The sequence below is a fragment of the Carcharodon carcharias genome, chromosome 11, assembly GCF_017639515.1.
Source record: "Carcharodon carcharias isolate sCarCar2 chromosome 11, sCarCar2.pri, whole genome shotgun sequence".
NCBI lineage: Eukaryota > Metazoa > Chordata > Chondrichthyes > Lamniformes > Lamnidae > Carcharodon > Carcharodon carcharias.
In genome coordinates this window covers 165,434,230-165,451,280 of record NC_054477.1, presented here as the reverse complement: position 1 = coordinate 165,451,280, position 17,051 = coordinate 165,434,230, and the positions used below count along the sequence as shown (strand labels likewise).

General features: G+C 43.9%; 1 protein-coding gene across 5 annotated transcripts in view; it reads left to right on the top strand.

Annotated features, from left to right (window-relative positions):
- Positions 1-17,051, top strand: part of atp11a (ATPase phospholipid transporting 11A) — a 375,081-nt gene that overhangs the window by 52,203 nt on the left and 305,827 nt on the right. For 4 of the 5 annotated variants that reach the window (XM_041199613.1, XM_041199614.1, XM_041199610.1 and 1 more), the window contains exons 3-6: positions 11,406-11,495; positions 13,651-13,731; positions 14,981-15,088; positions 15,179-15,307. In XM_041199613.1, coding sequence (XP_041055547.1) covers positions 11,406-11,495; positions 13,651-13,731; positions 14,981-15,088; positions 15,179-15,307 — 408 coding nt within the window. Of the gene's footprint in view, positions 1-11,405; positions 11,496-13,650; positions 13,732-14,911; positions 15,089-15,178; positions 15,308-17,051 lie in introns of those variants that run through there. The other variant, XM_041199615.1, reaches the window with a different exon arrangement.

The window sequence follows — 17,051 nt, the reverse complement described above, 5'->3', positions numbered from 1 at the left end:
GAGGAGGATAGCCTTAGATTACAGGAGGATATAGACAGGCTGGTCAGATGGGCTGATCAGTGGCAAATGGAATTTAATCCGGATAAGTGTGAGGTGATGATCTTGGGCAGGACAAACAAGGCACGGGAATACACGATGAATGTTAGGACCCTGGGAAATACCGAGGATCAGAGGGACCTTGGTGTACAAAAACAGAAACAGAAATACCTGGAAACACTCAGCAGGTCTGGCAGCATCAGCGGAGAAGAGTACAGTTGACGTTTCGAGTCCTTGTGACCCTTCAACAGAACTGGTTGTACATGTCCACCGGTCCCTTAAAGTAGCGGGACAGGTAGATAAGGTCACTTCACCCGGGACAAAATGGTACTCGATGCTTAATTAGGTAACCGTGCATGATGGTTCTGCTACACGATAAGTTTTGTTGGTTCTACCAATCTCTTTGTATCTTCTATCCAAACTGCACAGGAAGTTTTACATAAACCCTATGGGTGTTTTTTTTTCCTTTTGCCAATGTTCAATTTAATTATTTGAGAGTTGAATCTCTCTCTATGTTCCCCCTCTCTTGTTGAGCACTGCATTACAAAACTGTTGATCCGGACAGATTCTGCACCTTTAGCATATGCCGAGCTTTACAATACTTTTGTTTGAGATATTTGAATGTATGTTGCGTTAACGTGTGCTGTCTTTTCAAGACACACTGGTAAGATAGGTATGAATAGTACACTCGCTGTGAGGGGTAACATGACCCAAACCTCCCTGTCGCTTGCTATTTTAACACTCCACCCTGCTCTCTTGCCCACATGTCTGTCCTTGGCTTGCTGCATTGTTCCAGTGAAGCCCAACGCAAACTGGAGAAACAGCACCTCATCTTCCGACTAGGCATTTTACAGCCTTCTGGACTGAATATTGAATTCAACAACTTTAGATCTTGAACTCCCTCTTCCATCCCCACCCCCTTTCTATTTCTTCCCCCTTCCTTTTGTTTTTTCCAATAATTTATATAGATTTTTCTTTTCCCACCTATTTCCATTATTTTTAAATTTATACCTTTTATGCCCTGCTGGTCTGTTTTCACCCCACCCCCACTAGAGCTGTACCTTGAGTGTCCTGCTATCCATTCTTAATTAGCACATTCTCTTACATAAGATCACCACCTTCAACACCTCTGTGTTCTTTTGTCTGTGACATCTTTTGATTATCAACTTCTATTACTGCTTACTTGTCCCTACAACCACCATCCCCCCCCCCCACTTCTCTCCCCCCACCTTAAACCAGCTTATATTTCACCCCTCTCCTATTTTTACTCAGTTCTGTCGAAGGGTCATGAGGACTCGAAACGTCAACTTTATTCTTCTCTGCTGATGCTGCCAGACCTGCTGAGTTTTTCCAGGTAATTCTGTTTTTGTAACATTCACCTTGTTCGGGGAGCTGATGTAAGCTTTTCTTCCCCTCCTTTTTTTTCTCCCTTCACTTCTCTTCCTTTTTCTCTTTTTCTTGTTTTCCAAATGTACAGATATACTTTCTTTTTTATCAGTGTTTAACATTCTTCAGGTGGATGAGCTCTGGTTCAAAAATATTAAATCCTTTATCTGTAATGGTTAACCTAAGGGGGCCATATGCTTTGATACGCTTTTATTATAATGTCCACTAATATTAAGGCCTCACAGGGCGATTTCCAATCCATTTTATCACCTTGAATATGAAAGGTCTAAATCACCCAGTTAAAAGGAATAAAGTTCGCTCTCATTTACATCATTTGAAAGTGGGCATTACCTTCCTCACATACATCTGACCACTTTCCAATGCAGAAGGGTTGGGTTGGGCAGATGTTTCATTCTAATTTTCTTAGTAAAGCAAGAGGTTTGACAATTCTAATCCATGAAGGCATTCAGTTTGTTCACCCTCACGTTATAGCTGACCCTAATGGCCACTGTGTTATAGTACAAGGCAGACTTTTTAACTGTCCATTGATCCTAGCTAATGTATGTGCACCCAACTGGGATGATCACTGTTTCATTTCAAACTTCTTATTTACCATAGATAAGAGCAAAATACTGCGGATGCTGGAAATCTGAAACAAAAACAAAAAAATAGCTGGAAAAACTCAGCAGGTCTGATAGCATCTGCAGAGAGGAACACGGTTAACGTTTCGAGTCCGTGTGACTCTTCATCAGAACTAAGGAAATAGAGAAATGAGGTGAAATATAAGCTGGTAGAGGGGGGTGGGACAGGTAGAGCTCGATAGGGGGCCAAGAAGAGACTGCCAAAGATGTCATAGACAAAAGGACAAAGGGGTGTTGATGGTGGTGATATTATCTAAGGAATGTGCTAATGGAGACATTAAGGGTAGCAAGCAGGACAAGCTAGTGGCAGATGGCCCTGGTGGGGTTGGGGGCGGGGTGGGGGGAAGGGATCGAAATGGGCCAGAAGGTGGCGATAAAACTGTATTCCTCTCCGCAGATGCTGTTAGACCTGCTGAGTTTTTCCAGGTATTTTTGTTTTTGTTATTTTCCATACCCGATTTAGACTCAGCTCACTTATTTCTTGGAGGAGACTTCAACTGTGTTCTTAACCCAAATTTAGATCGCTCATCCACAAAATCTGTTCCAATAGCAAAATCAGCCTCACCCCTTTCCCAGGATGAACTATTAAAGGCAATTAAATCCATGCAAAGTAATAAGGCACCAGAGCCTGAAGGATTTCCAAAAGAATTTTATTTAAAAAAAATTCTTATCACAACTTTCCCTGTTATTATTGTCTCTGTTTTTGGAATGCCTTCTCACTAAAACACTCCCTCCTACGCTGCACGAGGCATCTTTGTCTACCCTTTTGAAGAGGGATAAGGGTCCTCTGCATTACAGTTAATACCAGCCTATTTCCCTTTTAAATGTGGGTGTCAAGGTACCAGCTAAAGCCTTAGCCCACTGTCTCGAACCTGTTCTTCCATCTATTATCTCTCCTGACCAGACAGGTTTTATACAGGGCAGGCAATCCTTCTCTAATTTAAGGCGTATTTTCAATATTATTTATACACATTCAACTACTCCTCTTCCTGAGGTTCTTAGAACTATGGTGCAGGAAAGGCTTTTGATAGAGTGGAATGGGGCTACCTTTTCTTCGCTCTTCAAAAATTTGGATTTGGACCCATTTTTATAAAATGAATAAAACAGTTGTATTCCTTACCGGTCACTTCAGTATGTACAAAAATATCCACACACATTCTTGGATCTCCATCGCTGTACTCGACAGGGCTCTCTCCTTTCCTCCCTACTTTTCGCTATTGCTATTGAGCCTCTGGCAGTTTGAGTGCGGACCTGTGGATATATACAGGGTGTTGATACACTGGGTGGAGTTGAGTAGAAACTCTCCCCATATGCTGATGACCTTCTTTACATCTCTGATCTGGCCTTATCTCTCCCACATATTCTTGAGTGATTTGGTCATATCTCAGGTTTTCAAATTAGTTTGCAAAAGAGTGAAATTTTTCCTATTAACTCTATTGTAAAGAGTTATCTTCTTTCTTCCCTCCCCTTCAGAGTCTCAGTAAACAGTTTTAAATATTTAGCAATTTTAGTTACTTGATCCCTTGGAGACCTTTTTAAGCCCAACTTTGACCCTTTGTTGGAATGTACAAAGCAGGACTTAGCACATTGATCTAGCTTACTCTTTTTAGTTGGTTGTATAAATTCTGTAAAGATGAATATTTTGCCGAAATTTCAGTATTTATTTGTGTATTCCATTGTTTATTCCCAAGTATTTCTTTGTTGTAATAGACCAATTAATTTCTTCCTTTATTTAGAATAAGAAAACACCCAGAATTCATAGTTTTTCTACAAAGCCCCAAGCATTTAGGTGGTTTGACACCGCCAACTTTTCAGTTTTATTATTGGTTAATATGCCATTCGTATTGCCCGCCACCTCCTTGCTGGCCATTCTTGCTGACCCCTCCCTTCCAGTTGCTGTGGACTGTCGCAGTCATAGAACTCTAGAGGTTTACAGCACAGGAGTAGGCTTTTTCAGTCCATTGTGTTTGTGTCAGCTTTTACCTAGAGCAATCCAAATTAACCCTGCTGCCCTGCGTCATCCCATAGTCTTGATCCTACTCTGATTCAAATAACATTTGCACCACATGAGTACCAGGCAAATTACCAACAGGAAAGACTCTAACCAGCTGTCTGTGACATTTCTGTGCATTACCATTATCGAATTCCCACCTATCAACTTTCTTGGGGTCACCATTGAAAGTTCTCTTGGGGTCACCATTGAAAGTTCTCTTGGGGTCACCATTGAAAGTTCTCTTGGGGTCACCATTGAAAGTTCTCTTGGGGTCACCATTGAAAGTTCTCTTGACTGATTCCTGGGATGGAGGGGTTATTTTATGAGGAAAGGTTAGGCAGGCTGGGCCTGTATTGGAATTCAGATGAATGAGAGGCGATCTTATTGAAACATTTAAATCCTGAGGGGCCTTGACAGGGTGGATGCTGAAAGGATGTTCCTCTTGTGGGAGAGACTAAACCTAGGGGACACAGTTTAAGTATAAAAGCTCTCCCATTTAAGACAGCGTTGAGGAGAATTTTTTTCTCTCAGTGGGCATGAGCCTGTGGAACTCTCTTCCCCAGAGATTGAACAGGCCGGGTCATTGAATATTTTTAAGACAGACATAGATAACCTTTGACTCACTTGTTAGTCAAGAATCTATTGGGTGTCGGTGTGAATGTGGAGTTTATGCCACAATCTGATCAGCCGTGATCTTATTGAATGATGGAGTAGGCTCAAGGGGGCTGAATGGCCTACTCCTGCTCCTAAATTGTATGTTCGTATTGAGCAAAAACTCTCAGCTGGACAAATACTGTGGTGACAAGAGCAGGTCAGAAACTGGGTATTTTGTGACAAGTGACTCCTTTCCTGGCCACTGTTCTTTCTAAGCTGCACAAGTGCATGGCTGTGCAGCAATGGAGAACATAATGCAGTTGAAACAGGCCACGCTGAATTCACATTGCCTTTAAGGTGCATGCAAAACCATGCAGTAATGCAGTGCAACAAACAGGCTGTGTGTAGTGTCACATAAAAGTGTTCCCCGAAGTCACCTGTGAACAATAGATTTGTACATGGTTGTGTATTTTCTTACCTGTGGAGTGAGACGTTCAATTTAACATAACCCAGCAGCAAAGCCTTTTTAGTTAAAAAGAGAAAATGTTAGTTTATTTCACTCTATTGGTCTGGAAGTTACATAAGAACAAATAAAGTTATTGACACATAAACAAAGATTAGTTACAAAGTAATATAAAATGATACTTATTGGATCATTTTAGTCCATATTCGATGCAGGCCTGAGAAGTTGCGTTGTCTGAAGTCAAGTTTTTGAAGCAGAGGTTTTGAAGTTGTGGGATTGTGGTAAAGTGGAGAGCTATGTACCTTTAAGAGAATGTTGTTAGTTGACCATGTAACTGTATTGACCAATCGCTACACAGCTTGGGTAACTGGAAGTCTAGAACTGGAGGTGATTGAAGATGGACACATGGTGTTCGTGCTCTGTTCTTAGTTCCAATAAACTACCAATGTTTGTTCAGTGAATCGGTCTCTCTGCCTGTATTGTTTCAAGCACCAACTGTGTTAATATCAAGGGCGCAGCTAGTGTTCACCAGACAAAGCAAACCTGATAACCAAAAACATAAAACTAGTGATGAGGATAAACCAGATCAATTGACACAATGAAGAAAGCTGCAGTGAGCCAGTTATGTTACTTTGCCACCACCTTGCAGCTGTTTGAAAGCGCAGTCTCCTTAATCATTGAGCATGCAGCAGTTTGGGCACCTTGAACTGTTCGACCCCGTTTCCGATGACTGGTCTCATTACATCAACCGCCCAGTGTCCTTCTTTATCACTAACAACATTGCGGGGAGGACGTTTTGTCCGCATGTGGGAGCAAAACGTATGGGCTGACCCACAGCCTTGCGTCACCGAACACCCCCGATATGAAAACTTTGGACAAGTTAGTCAATATTGTTTAAAAAAAAAACAACCTGAAGCCAAAGTCCTCAATCACTATGCAGCGTTTTAAATTCAATTCAAGGATCAGGCTTCCAGGGGAGACAATCGCTGGCTATGTAGCTGCTTTAAAGGAATTAATGGAATATTGTGAGTTTGGAACTTCAATTAGTGACATGTTGAGAGACCGGTGACATGTGGAATTGGGAACGATGCTATTCAAAAGCGATAGCTATGTAAAACTAACCTAGTCTTCAGTAAGGCATTAGAATTGGCACCAGCCATGGAGAACGCTGTTAGACACTCGGAGGCAATAAAAGACACACAAAATGTTGCTGTCCGTCTTGTAGGGCGGGAAGGGCCAGAAACAAAAGGTGCGAAAACGTTGTACTCCGCAAAAAGGCGGGAAACACCCACTATGTACAGACCATTGAAGAACAACAATGCTACTGTGAAACCCCATGACATTAGTGAGAGAAATGCATCCAGGCAGCCTGCAGGGCATCGACAGTTCAGAAATATCGAATGCTTCTTCCGTCACTGCAATGGTCACATAATGTGCGGTAGTGTCCAGCTCGGCTGTGACAGCATTTTAAAACAAAGGTGGAAATCGCAAAATCTGTCTCATTGAAGAACCAGAGGAAGCAGAATCTAAACATCTATTCATTATACAACCTGAAAGTGGGTAGAAGTGAGCCAATCCAGGTTGTCAGTAAAGTCAACAAACAACCCATCAAGATGGAGGTTGATACTGGGGCATCAGTGTCTGTCATAGGAGAACATACGTTCAGACACTTGAATAAAGGAATCCATCATTTAAGCCCAGTCACTTGTGCTGTGTGGGACAAGGTTGAGGTCGAGTTAAACGGGCTGGAAAAATGGGTTATCTTGCAACCTGTGCAATTTTATGAGTGGGTGACATCCATAGTACTCGTACTAAGTCAGACTGAAGTGTTTGCTTATGCGGTTGCTGTAAGTTAACTGTAAACAGAGTGGCCAAACTTGATAGAGACCCAAGACCGAAGATTGACACATTATATTTGAAATTAGCAGGGGGCATCACACATTCCAAACTCAACATGTGCCACACCTACCAGCAGGTGGATCTGGAAGGAGGCTGTAGGGAATTCGTGACCATCAATACACATTGAGGATTGTATCAATAAACTCGACTACCCTTTGGGGTCTCATTGGTGTGTGCTATTTTCCAGCGTCCCTTGGAAAATCTGCTTCGGGGACTGCCCCATGTCGTTGTTTATCTGGATGATGTCTCAGTCACTGGACGAACTGACGAAGAACACTTAGCAAATTTGGAGGAGGAGCTGAAATGCTTCTCACAAGCGGGGCTGTGCTTGAAGTGAGAGAAATGTATTTTCCAAGCCAAAGAGGTAGTTTACTTGGGCCACAAGATCGACACACAGGGCCTGCATCCTGTGGAAGAAAAGGTGAAGGCTATTCGCCAGGTACCTGCACCAAGAAACACTACAGAACTAAACTAAACTGCTCTGAACTACAGAACTACAGAACTGCTCTGAAGAAGAGCCATTCGGACTCGAAACGTTAACTCTGTCTTTCTCACCACAGATGCTGTTAGACCTGCTGAGATTTTCCAGCATTTTCTGTTTTTGTTTTTGTTTATTACAGAACTAATGACCTTCTTGGTCATAATAAACTACTATGGGTGATTCCTCCCAAATCTATAACCACACTGGCTCCATTATGCACTTTGCTTAAGAAAAACCATAAATGGATTTGGCAAGCTCTGCACCAGGATGCGTTTCTGAAGGTAAAGCAATTGTTAAGATCATCAGCCCTACTGGCCCACTTTGACCCAAAGAAAGAATTGATTTTAAGCTGTGACACATCCCCTTATGGAGCAGGGGCTGTACTTTCACGTTGGATGGCAGTTGGCTCCAAATGACCCATTGGTTATACATCTCGCATGCTCAGAGTGATAATATTCTCAAATTGAGAAGGAGGGGCTTGTCTGTCGTGTTTGGTGGTTGGAAATTCCATCAATACCTCAGGGGTCATCATTTTCAGATTATATCTGAATATGAGCCTCGCTGGGATTATTTGTGGAGGATAAAGCGATTACCCCACCCCCCCGACATCGCATCTCCCTGCATCCAGAGGTGGGCACTGATATTGGCTGCTTACGAATACACTTTTATTCACCAATCGGAAAGCCAGATCACACATACTGACTCACTGAGCCTCCTCCCCCTGCCAGATAACAACGTGAAGGTTCCAATTCCCCAAGAACTTGTCTCAGTTTTAAATTTTTTGGATTCCTCCCCTGTCCAGGCCAAACAAATCCGTGAGTGGACAAGCCGAGGTCCACTTTTATCTCACGTCCGGGAGCAGCTCTTCAATGGATGGTCAGGTGAGCCAAAGCCTGATGACATGAAGCCCTGTTTCAGTTGCAGGTATGAGCTCACCAGCCAGGATGGCATATTTGGATGGCTCTGTGGAGCAAGGGTTATTGTGCCCCCGAGAGGGTGAAGACCATTACTGGCCGAATGACATAGCGCTCACCCTGGCATTAGTAGGTTGAAGATGCTGGCACGCAGCTACTTGTGGTGGCTAGGGATGGATGCCGACATCAAAACCCTAGTCAAAAGTTGTCTTCAATGCCAGCAGGTACAAAAGCTACCCCCCCCCCCCCCCCGCCTTAGTTCTATTTCTATGGGAATGGCTGTGGTGGCCATGGGCGTGCCTCCACTCCAACTACATGGGGGTCTTATTGGGCACGATGTTAATAGACGGCCACTCCAAGTGGATGGCTGTCTACAAAATCTGGTCACCCACATCTGCTGCCACCACAGACCGTTTGCGACAGAATTTTGTGGTGCACTGGTTGCCAGAGGTGCTTGTGTCAGACAACGGGACTGCATTTACCAGCGAGGAGTTCCACAGGTTTCCAACCCTCAACGGAGTAACTCATATCAAAGCCTTCCTAACCCACCCCATCTCTAATGGACGGCTGAGCGGACAGCCCAAACTTTTAAGTCCAGGGTAAAAAGCTGGACGGGGATTCCATCAGCACCAGATTGTCCCAGCTCCTGTTCGCATACCAAACACGACCCTGCTGTATTGCTCCCGCTGAATTATTAATGAAGAAACGTCTCCGCACCCGTCTAACTCTTATCAGGCCGCATTTGGGGGGAGGGTGGAGAGCAGCTAAGAGGCCAGGCAGGCTGGACATGATGGCCATAATCATGAAAGAAATTTCATGGTGGGAGACACAGTTCTTGTGAAGAACTTTGAAGATAGGCCCAATTGGCCGTTAGGCAAAGTGAGTGCCGTGACAGGACCTCTCTTCTCTGCGTCGGTAAATAGCCGAATAATTAGATGAAACGTGGATCGTCTCTGGAGAAGAGAGTGCCACAAGAAGGAATGCTATCATCAATTACGTTTGAGTCTCAGTGCACTGGGAAGAAATGGCACACGCTTTGGAAGTACTGGTGGGGCCTGTTGGAGCCGAGAGGGTTGAAGACACAAATGTGCCACTTCCACCGGAGAGCCTGGTGGACAGTTGACCCCTGAGAAGGGAGTCTCGGAAAAACCAGCTCAACACGTCCGAGAAAGCCTCCTGAGTGACCTGATTTGTAAATAGTTATTCATGTAAATAATTGGGATGTTGTGACGCTTGTCATTTTTACTTTCAAGTAGAGGGGGAGGAATGTGGTAAAGAGAGCTATGTACATTTCAGCGAATGTAGTTAATTGACCATGTGACTATATCAACCAATCGTTACACAACAGGGGCTTCTTGGGTAACTGGAAGTCTGGAGCTGGAGGTGATTGAAGAAGCACACATGGTGTCAGTGCTCTGTTCTTGAATCCAATCAACTACTAGTGTTTGTTCAGTTAATTGGTGTCTCTGCCTATATTGTTTCAAGCACCAACTAATGTGTTAATATCAAGAGTGCAGCTGGCGTTCACCGGACACAGTGAACCTGATAACCAGAAACATCAAAGATTGTCTGTGCAGCTGGGATGTCTCCCATTGCTGAATTTCAGAAGGTTGCTTTAACAGGTGAACTTAATAGGTTTACAGGGAGGAGAGGAGGTTCCTGATATCTGGTTCTGTAGGCATAGCACTTTCAAACCAGCTGGTTACTTTATAACAGAAGCTATGGCTGTTTCTAGATGCCTTTCTCTGTCTCTCCTGAATTGAAGCTTCTTCAAGATGGTTATCTATGGATCTGCAAGTTTCCTGCCCTTTTGGTGCTTTATGCAGGTACCCTAATGTGGCCTGCTGTTATTGTGTGATCAGTACAAGAATGTAGACTCACTTTGCAGATATCCAAAGTTTCCTAACTCCCTGTAGTGACCAAAAGGGTCAATCAAGGTTGTTCATAGCTTGCCTTGGCTTATTAGTTAGTGCCTTTGTGATCGTCATAGAGGTTTACAGCACAGAAAAGGCCCTTCGGCCCATTGAGTCTGCACCAGTCAAACAAGCACCTAACTATTCTAATCCCAGTTTCCAGCACAAGGCCCATAGCCCTGTTTGCCATGGTTTGTGTTTGGAGTCAGTGAGTTTCTGTTTGCTCTTTTGGACCACTGATTGAATTTTAAATCTATATACCTGAGGATGTCATCTCTTTGTCTGGCTGAAGGGGTTCCAGCCCAAATCCACAGGAGAAAGTCAGTGACCCTCAGAGTGCACTTGGGAAACAGTCTTTAAACTCAGTCCAAGGTTTACAAAATTCTACCTTCAAAACAGCTTTTCGAAAAAGTTTGTAATATCATAACTGCGCACAGTAACAACAGCAAAGAGAAATTAGAGGGAACATGGCTCCTGACTCCCCAAAGCGTTTCCACTATCTACAAGGTTGCCTAAATGGGTGGAGCTCCGACAACATTTGAGAAGCTTGATATCATCTGGCACAAAACAGTCCATCCGATTAATACCCCATCCATCATCTTAAATATTCATTCCCTCCACCACTGGCAGTTGGTGGCGGAAATGTGTACAATCCAAAAAATGCAGTGATAATTTAGTTCCCATCTATAATTGCCCCGAGAAGGTGGTGGTGTGCCACTTCTTTGAAACCACTGTTGTGGTTCAATATAACTAAAGATTTGTTAAGCCATTATAGAGTGCAGTTAAGAATCAACTACATTGGACAAGAATCACTTATAGGCCATACATAGGCACTGTGTTTGCAATGCCCTGTGTATTCACCCATTAGCTAATATTTGCTGGTCCCATAACTCGTGGCTTAGCTAATGAGTTACTGCCTCTTTCAGTTTCCTTGAACCTGACAATTTTCAGAGCACAATGAGAGAATTTTGTTTTGATAAATGAGCATATTTTAATACATTTTATGCCTGACACAGGACGACTGTGGAGTTAACGCTTCTTTTTATTGCTTCCCTTTCAATGACTTCCTTTTTTTTTCTGTACAGTATACTTCCTGGAACTTCATTCCCAAGAACTTGTTCGAACAGTTCAGAAGAATTGCAAACTTCTATTTCCTCATCATATTCCTTGTGCAGGTACGAGAGGTTCTGTTATCCATTCAACATGTGGCTTCAGTCTTGCATTTGATAGATTTTGCATTTTTATCAAAATGGAAGATGGTTTTATCAAGTTCTGTAGATCTTGACCTGCAACAGGGAGTGAGGGACCCAACACAAGGGGGAAAAACGTACTGACCTCATCCTCACCAACCTACCCACTGTAGCAGATGCATGACAGTATTGGTGGGAATGACCACTGCATAGTTCTTGTGGAGACACAAGGAGGACACACAGTATCTTCACAGTGAGGACATTGTCTATCGTGTTATGTGGTGCTACCGCCACACTAAATGGAATAGATTCAGAACAGATTTAGAGCTCAAAACTGGGCATTCATGAAGCCCTGTGTGCCTTCAGCACCAGTAAATCCACCACAATCTGTAACCTCGTCATCCATCATAACCCCCTCTCCCCCATTACCATAATGCCAGAGGCCAATTCTGGTTCAATGAGTGTTGGAGAGCATGCCAGGAGCAGCAACAGGGATACCTAAAATGTGATGTCAAGAAAAAGCTGAATGCACTGGATGTGACAAAGGCTATGGGTCCTGACAACATCCCAGTTACAAATTTGAAGGCTTGTTGCTCCAGAGCTAGCAGTACCCTTAGCCAAGTGGTTCCAGTCCAACTACAGCACTGGCATCTATCCAGCATTGTGGAAAATGGCCCAATTATGTCCTGTTCACAACAAAAGGACAAATCCGATCTGGCAAATTACTGCCTCATGAGTTTACTCTGAATCATCAGCAAAGTAATGCCAAACGTCATTGACAGTGCCACCAGTAATCTGCTCAACTATGCTCAGTTTGGGTTCTGCCAGGACTTCTCAGGTTCCCGACCTCATTACAGCCTTGGTCCAAATATAGACAAAAGAGTTGAATTCCAGAGGTGAGGTGAAGATGGCTGCCCTTGACGTCAAGACATTATTTGACCAAGTGTGGCATCATGGAGCCCTAGCAGAACTGAAGTCAATGAAAAACGTTTCACTGGCTGGATTAATACCTAGGACAAAGAAAGGTGGCTGTGATAGTTGGAGGCAAATCATCTCAGCTCCAGAACATTGTTGCCGGAGTTCCTCAGGGAACTGTCCCCGGCCTAACCATCGTAAGCTGCTTCATCAATGACCTTCCAGAGGTGGGACGTTCCTTGATGATTGCACAGTGTTCACTCCCATTCCCAAAATCTCAGATAATGAAGCAGTCCATGCCTCCCTGCAGCAATACCTGGACAACATTCAGACTTGGACTGACAAACGGCAAGTAACATTCACGCAACACAAGTTCCAGGTAATCATCATCTCCAACATAGGAAAAGCCAACCATCTCCACTAACATTCAATAACATTCCCATTGCCGAATCCTCCTCCAGCAACATTCCGAGGGTCACCATTGACCAGAAACTTAACTGAACAGCTGCAAAAATAATGTGACTACAAGAGCAAGCTAGAAGTTGTGAATTCTGCAGCAAGTATCTCATCTAACTCCCCAAAGCCTTTCCACCTTCTATAAGGCACAAGTCAGGAGTGTGATGGAATACTCCTCACTTGGTGGGATGGGTGCAGCTCCAACACTCCAGAAGCTTGGCACCATCCCGGATCAAGCAGCTTGCTTGATTGGCACTCTTCCACCACCTTTTGATATTCACACCATCCACCACGTGCACAGGATCCACTGCATCAATTCACCAAGGCATCTTCGACAGCACCTTCCAAACCCATGACCGCTACCACCCAGAAGAACAAGGCAGCAGGTGCAAGGAAACATCACCACCTGAAATTTCCTTTCCAAGTTGCACACCATCTTGAATTGGAACTATTTTGCTGTTCCTTCATTGAAGCTGGGTCAAAATCCTAGAACACCCTTCCAATTAGCACTTTGTGTGCCTACACCACATAGACTGTGGTGGTTCATTGTAGTGGTTCATGAATAGGGCTAATCACCACCTTCCCAAGGGCAGTTAGGCATGGACAATAAATGCTGGCCTAGCCCATCCCGTGAATGAATATAAAACAAATTGCGTAGAATGTTCAATTATCAGGCAGTTTTACTTATTTCCCACACTTATATTAGTGATCAAATAGCTTAAAATTGAGCTGCTTTGACAGTGGATTAACACATTCTTTTTATTTTCAGTTGATCATTGATACACCAACTAGTCCAATAACCAGTGGACTTCCTCTGTTCTTTGTAATCACTGTGACTGCAATCAAACAGGTAAGACACGGGACAAAACTGTGTACCTTTCTTCAAGTTCTCTCCTCCCCTCCTTTAATTTCCCCTTTTCCATAGAGGCAGATCACATGGGAAAGTTTGTGAGAAGGGACATCTATCTGAAATGAAAAAGAAGGAAGCATTTTTTCCCCACAAAGGGAAGTTGAAATATTGAACTCTCTCCCAAAAAGCTACGGACGCTATGGTCAATGAAAGCTTTTAATATTGAGACTAGTAGGTAAGGCTATTAAGGCTGATCTAACTGAATGGTGGGATAGGCTCAAGGGGCTGAAAGCTCCTCCTGTTCCTATGATTGAGATTATTAGCTTTTTGTATTGCAGATACTTCTCCTGCTTTGTGCTTTCCTGTGTTTCCAGAGAGAGTGTTCAGGGTTTTTGAATGTTTTATTTTCATTGTTAATTCCTTTTATCTTGACACTAGTAGCCTTTGAATGGTATTGCTGCTGATGAGTTGGAGATGATAGGAATAGTTGTGTTGTGGAATTCACACCACATTTGATCGGGGGCACTGATCCACATAGGAATTGGACTTGGGACCTGACTGTGTTGCGACAGGTTCTCAGGGCACAGCAGCAGCTCCCAGTATGTTGATGCATGAGAAAAGAGCTTCCAGGAACATTGGAGAGGGAGGTTTGAGAAAACTAGCTAGCTCCTGTAATCTACTGTAAACTGGGAGATTGGGACAGGGTGATGCGGGTGAGTCAGGTGCCTCTGTGCACCTTACTGTGCATCACCATAACACATTGCTGCTCCTTGATTGTACTTTATCACTTCACACAGTGCCTAACTGCCCTGCACCACTACTTGCATTGTGCATGTGCACTTCCCTCGTTTCAGTATGTGACTTTCTGTTTTTGAATTATTCCCATTTTTACCTGTGAGCTTTTGACCAGTTTTCCTTCATTACAAGAAAGTGTTTGGTCATCAAAGTACTCGCTCTGTGCAGAATGACCCCATTTATATTGTCGGCATCAATGTCTTTTCTGGTAACTGCTTAGGAAGGCAAAGGCACTAAAATCAAGTACATTTTGAAAATCCCTAAGAATAGATAATGGTGCAAGAGAAATAGAAACTGTTAATCAAGAAGCAGAGCAGAGATTGACGTATGTTGCCGACTTGCCTTGAATATATTCTAATTTTGTCATATCCTGGGCTTTACACAGGGCAGTGGGCAATTGACGCGTTCAGTGAGGTTTTCTCTATAACATAAACTGGTCAACGTCTGTCCACAGGGCTATGAGGATTGGCTTCGGCATAAAGCAGATAATGCAGTGAATAAATGTCCTGTTCATGTCATCCAGGACGGCAAAGTAGTTCGAAAACAAAGCAGAAAATTGCGGGTGAGTAAATGATATGTGTTGGTGCAGTGGGGTTGGTTAGAATGGGCAGTGCAGGCTTTCCTTTAGCTAATGGTTGCGATATTCCTGCAGGTTGGAGACATTGTGATGACTAAGGAGAATGAAACGTTTCCCTGTGACATGGTCTTCTTGTGTTCGAGCAGTGACGATGGAACATGTTTTGTCACAACAGCCAGCCTGGATGGCGAATCAAGTACAAAGGTAACAGACTGAGCTGCCACATTCTTATTACAGGTGCCAGCCTCAGACAGATGTCTTTTATTTCAACATTTCAAATCCACTCTTTCAATATAATTCACCTGGCTGCTTGTTGCACCTCCCTCGTGTCCCATCTGTTCAGAGTGATGCTCAGAAAAATACTGCTGTTCGCTAAATTTCCTACTGTTCCAGATGATGTGTTGGAAACTTCACAGTTGAGCCTAATCCTGTCCACACTTGCCATTAACACACACAAGGAGCGATCAAAAGCAGACCTCACAACTCCCATTGTATCGATCACAGGCAAGGCCATCTCTGGCCACTTCTTCCACCCATATTCTCCTCCCAACCTCATTTTCTCCTATATGTACCCCTGGCAGAAAAGCTCCCAAAATACACTTCAAAGTTCCAATTGTCTAACCTTTGATCCTCCTTTCACTGTGACATTTCTGCTGTTACTGATCTGATGAACCACACCCTCACCTCCAGCTTTGATGCCATAGACCCCATTAAAACATCACTCTCTCTAACACTGGCTGTACCCATGGTACAGCCCTCATCTCTGCTCCCATATGTACAAGGGTGTGGACATGAAAGGATAGGGTGGACAACTGATTTAGCCTTTCACTTTAGCTTAGATCTGGCAGGACTGCATAAAGCGCTATCACATTCTATCCTAGTATGTCAAAACTGCTCACTAATCCAGATCGTCCTGGATTGCAAAATAACCCCTGACTTCTTTTCTTAACTGCCAACCACTTTAAATTCCGGTCTCTTCCACCTTCACCACTAACAAGTGAGAGCAGCTTGTTGACCCTTCTGTTGAAGGGTCATGAGGACTCGAAACGTCAACTCTTTTCTTCTCCGCCGATGCTGCCAGACCTGCTGAGTTTTTCCAGGTAATTCTGTTTTTGTTTTGTGACAGCAGCTGATGGTTTTCTTTGTCACTAAGATTAAGATCATTCATTCAGCTGCCTCTGCAACTTTCCTCCTTGCATGAGCCCACCGGGCCAAACTCCATCTAAGAATCCCCCCAAACTTAGCCCTGAACTCTCATCTTTTTCTAGTTGTTCTCGCAAATTTCTCTGCTCTCATGTCCATGAGATCCATTCCTGCTCCCTCAGCCCTATTCCCACTAAATTGCTGACCACACAACTTCCCTTTTTTGCTCCCATGCTCGCTGGTGTTAACGGTTTTGTCTCCTCAGGATCTGATCCTTCAAATCTGCCATCAGCGTACCTCTCCTAAAAATTCTAACCTTTCACTCCTGCACCCTTGCAAACTACTAACCCGTCTCCTTTCTATTTCCTCACAAGTCTTTGAATGTTTGTCTCCTCCAAAATCCATGGCCATCTTTCTCAGAACCATGGGATGAATTTCCTAGTTTGAGCCGTGAGACCGATGTTGAGCTGGTTTTTGGCTCCGGAACCTGGACCTGGTTGGCTGTTGGGTGTAACCTTCCTGCAGAAGGCCAATCTGGTGACTGTGGGCAGCCTGAGGATGCAGCAGGGCCAATCAGAGCGCCTGAAATAAAGGGCAGCTGGCAGAGCCACAGAGTGCTGTGTGCTGCTGAGGCGAATGCAGGAGGTGAGGGTGGGGTACTTCTGATGGGACCAGCAGCCAACTCCTCATGGCCAGCACTATCAGGTGATCTGTCTGCAGCTGACAAGCTATCAATTGCAAGCATGTGCCTGCAGATGTGCTGAGGATTGCTAATTTTGTCGTGTAAAGTGAACACTGCAGATGA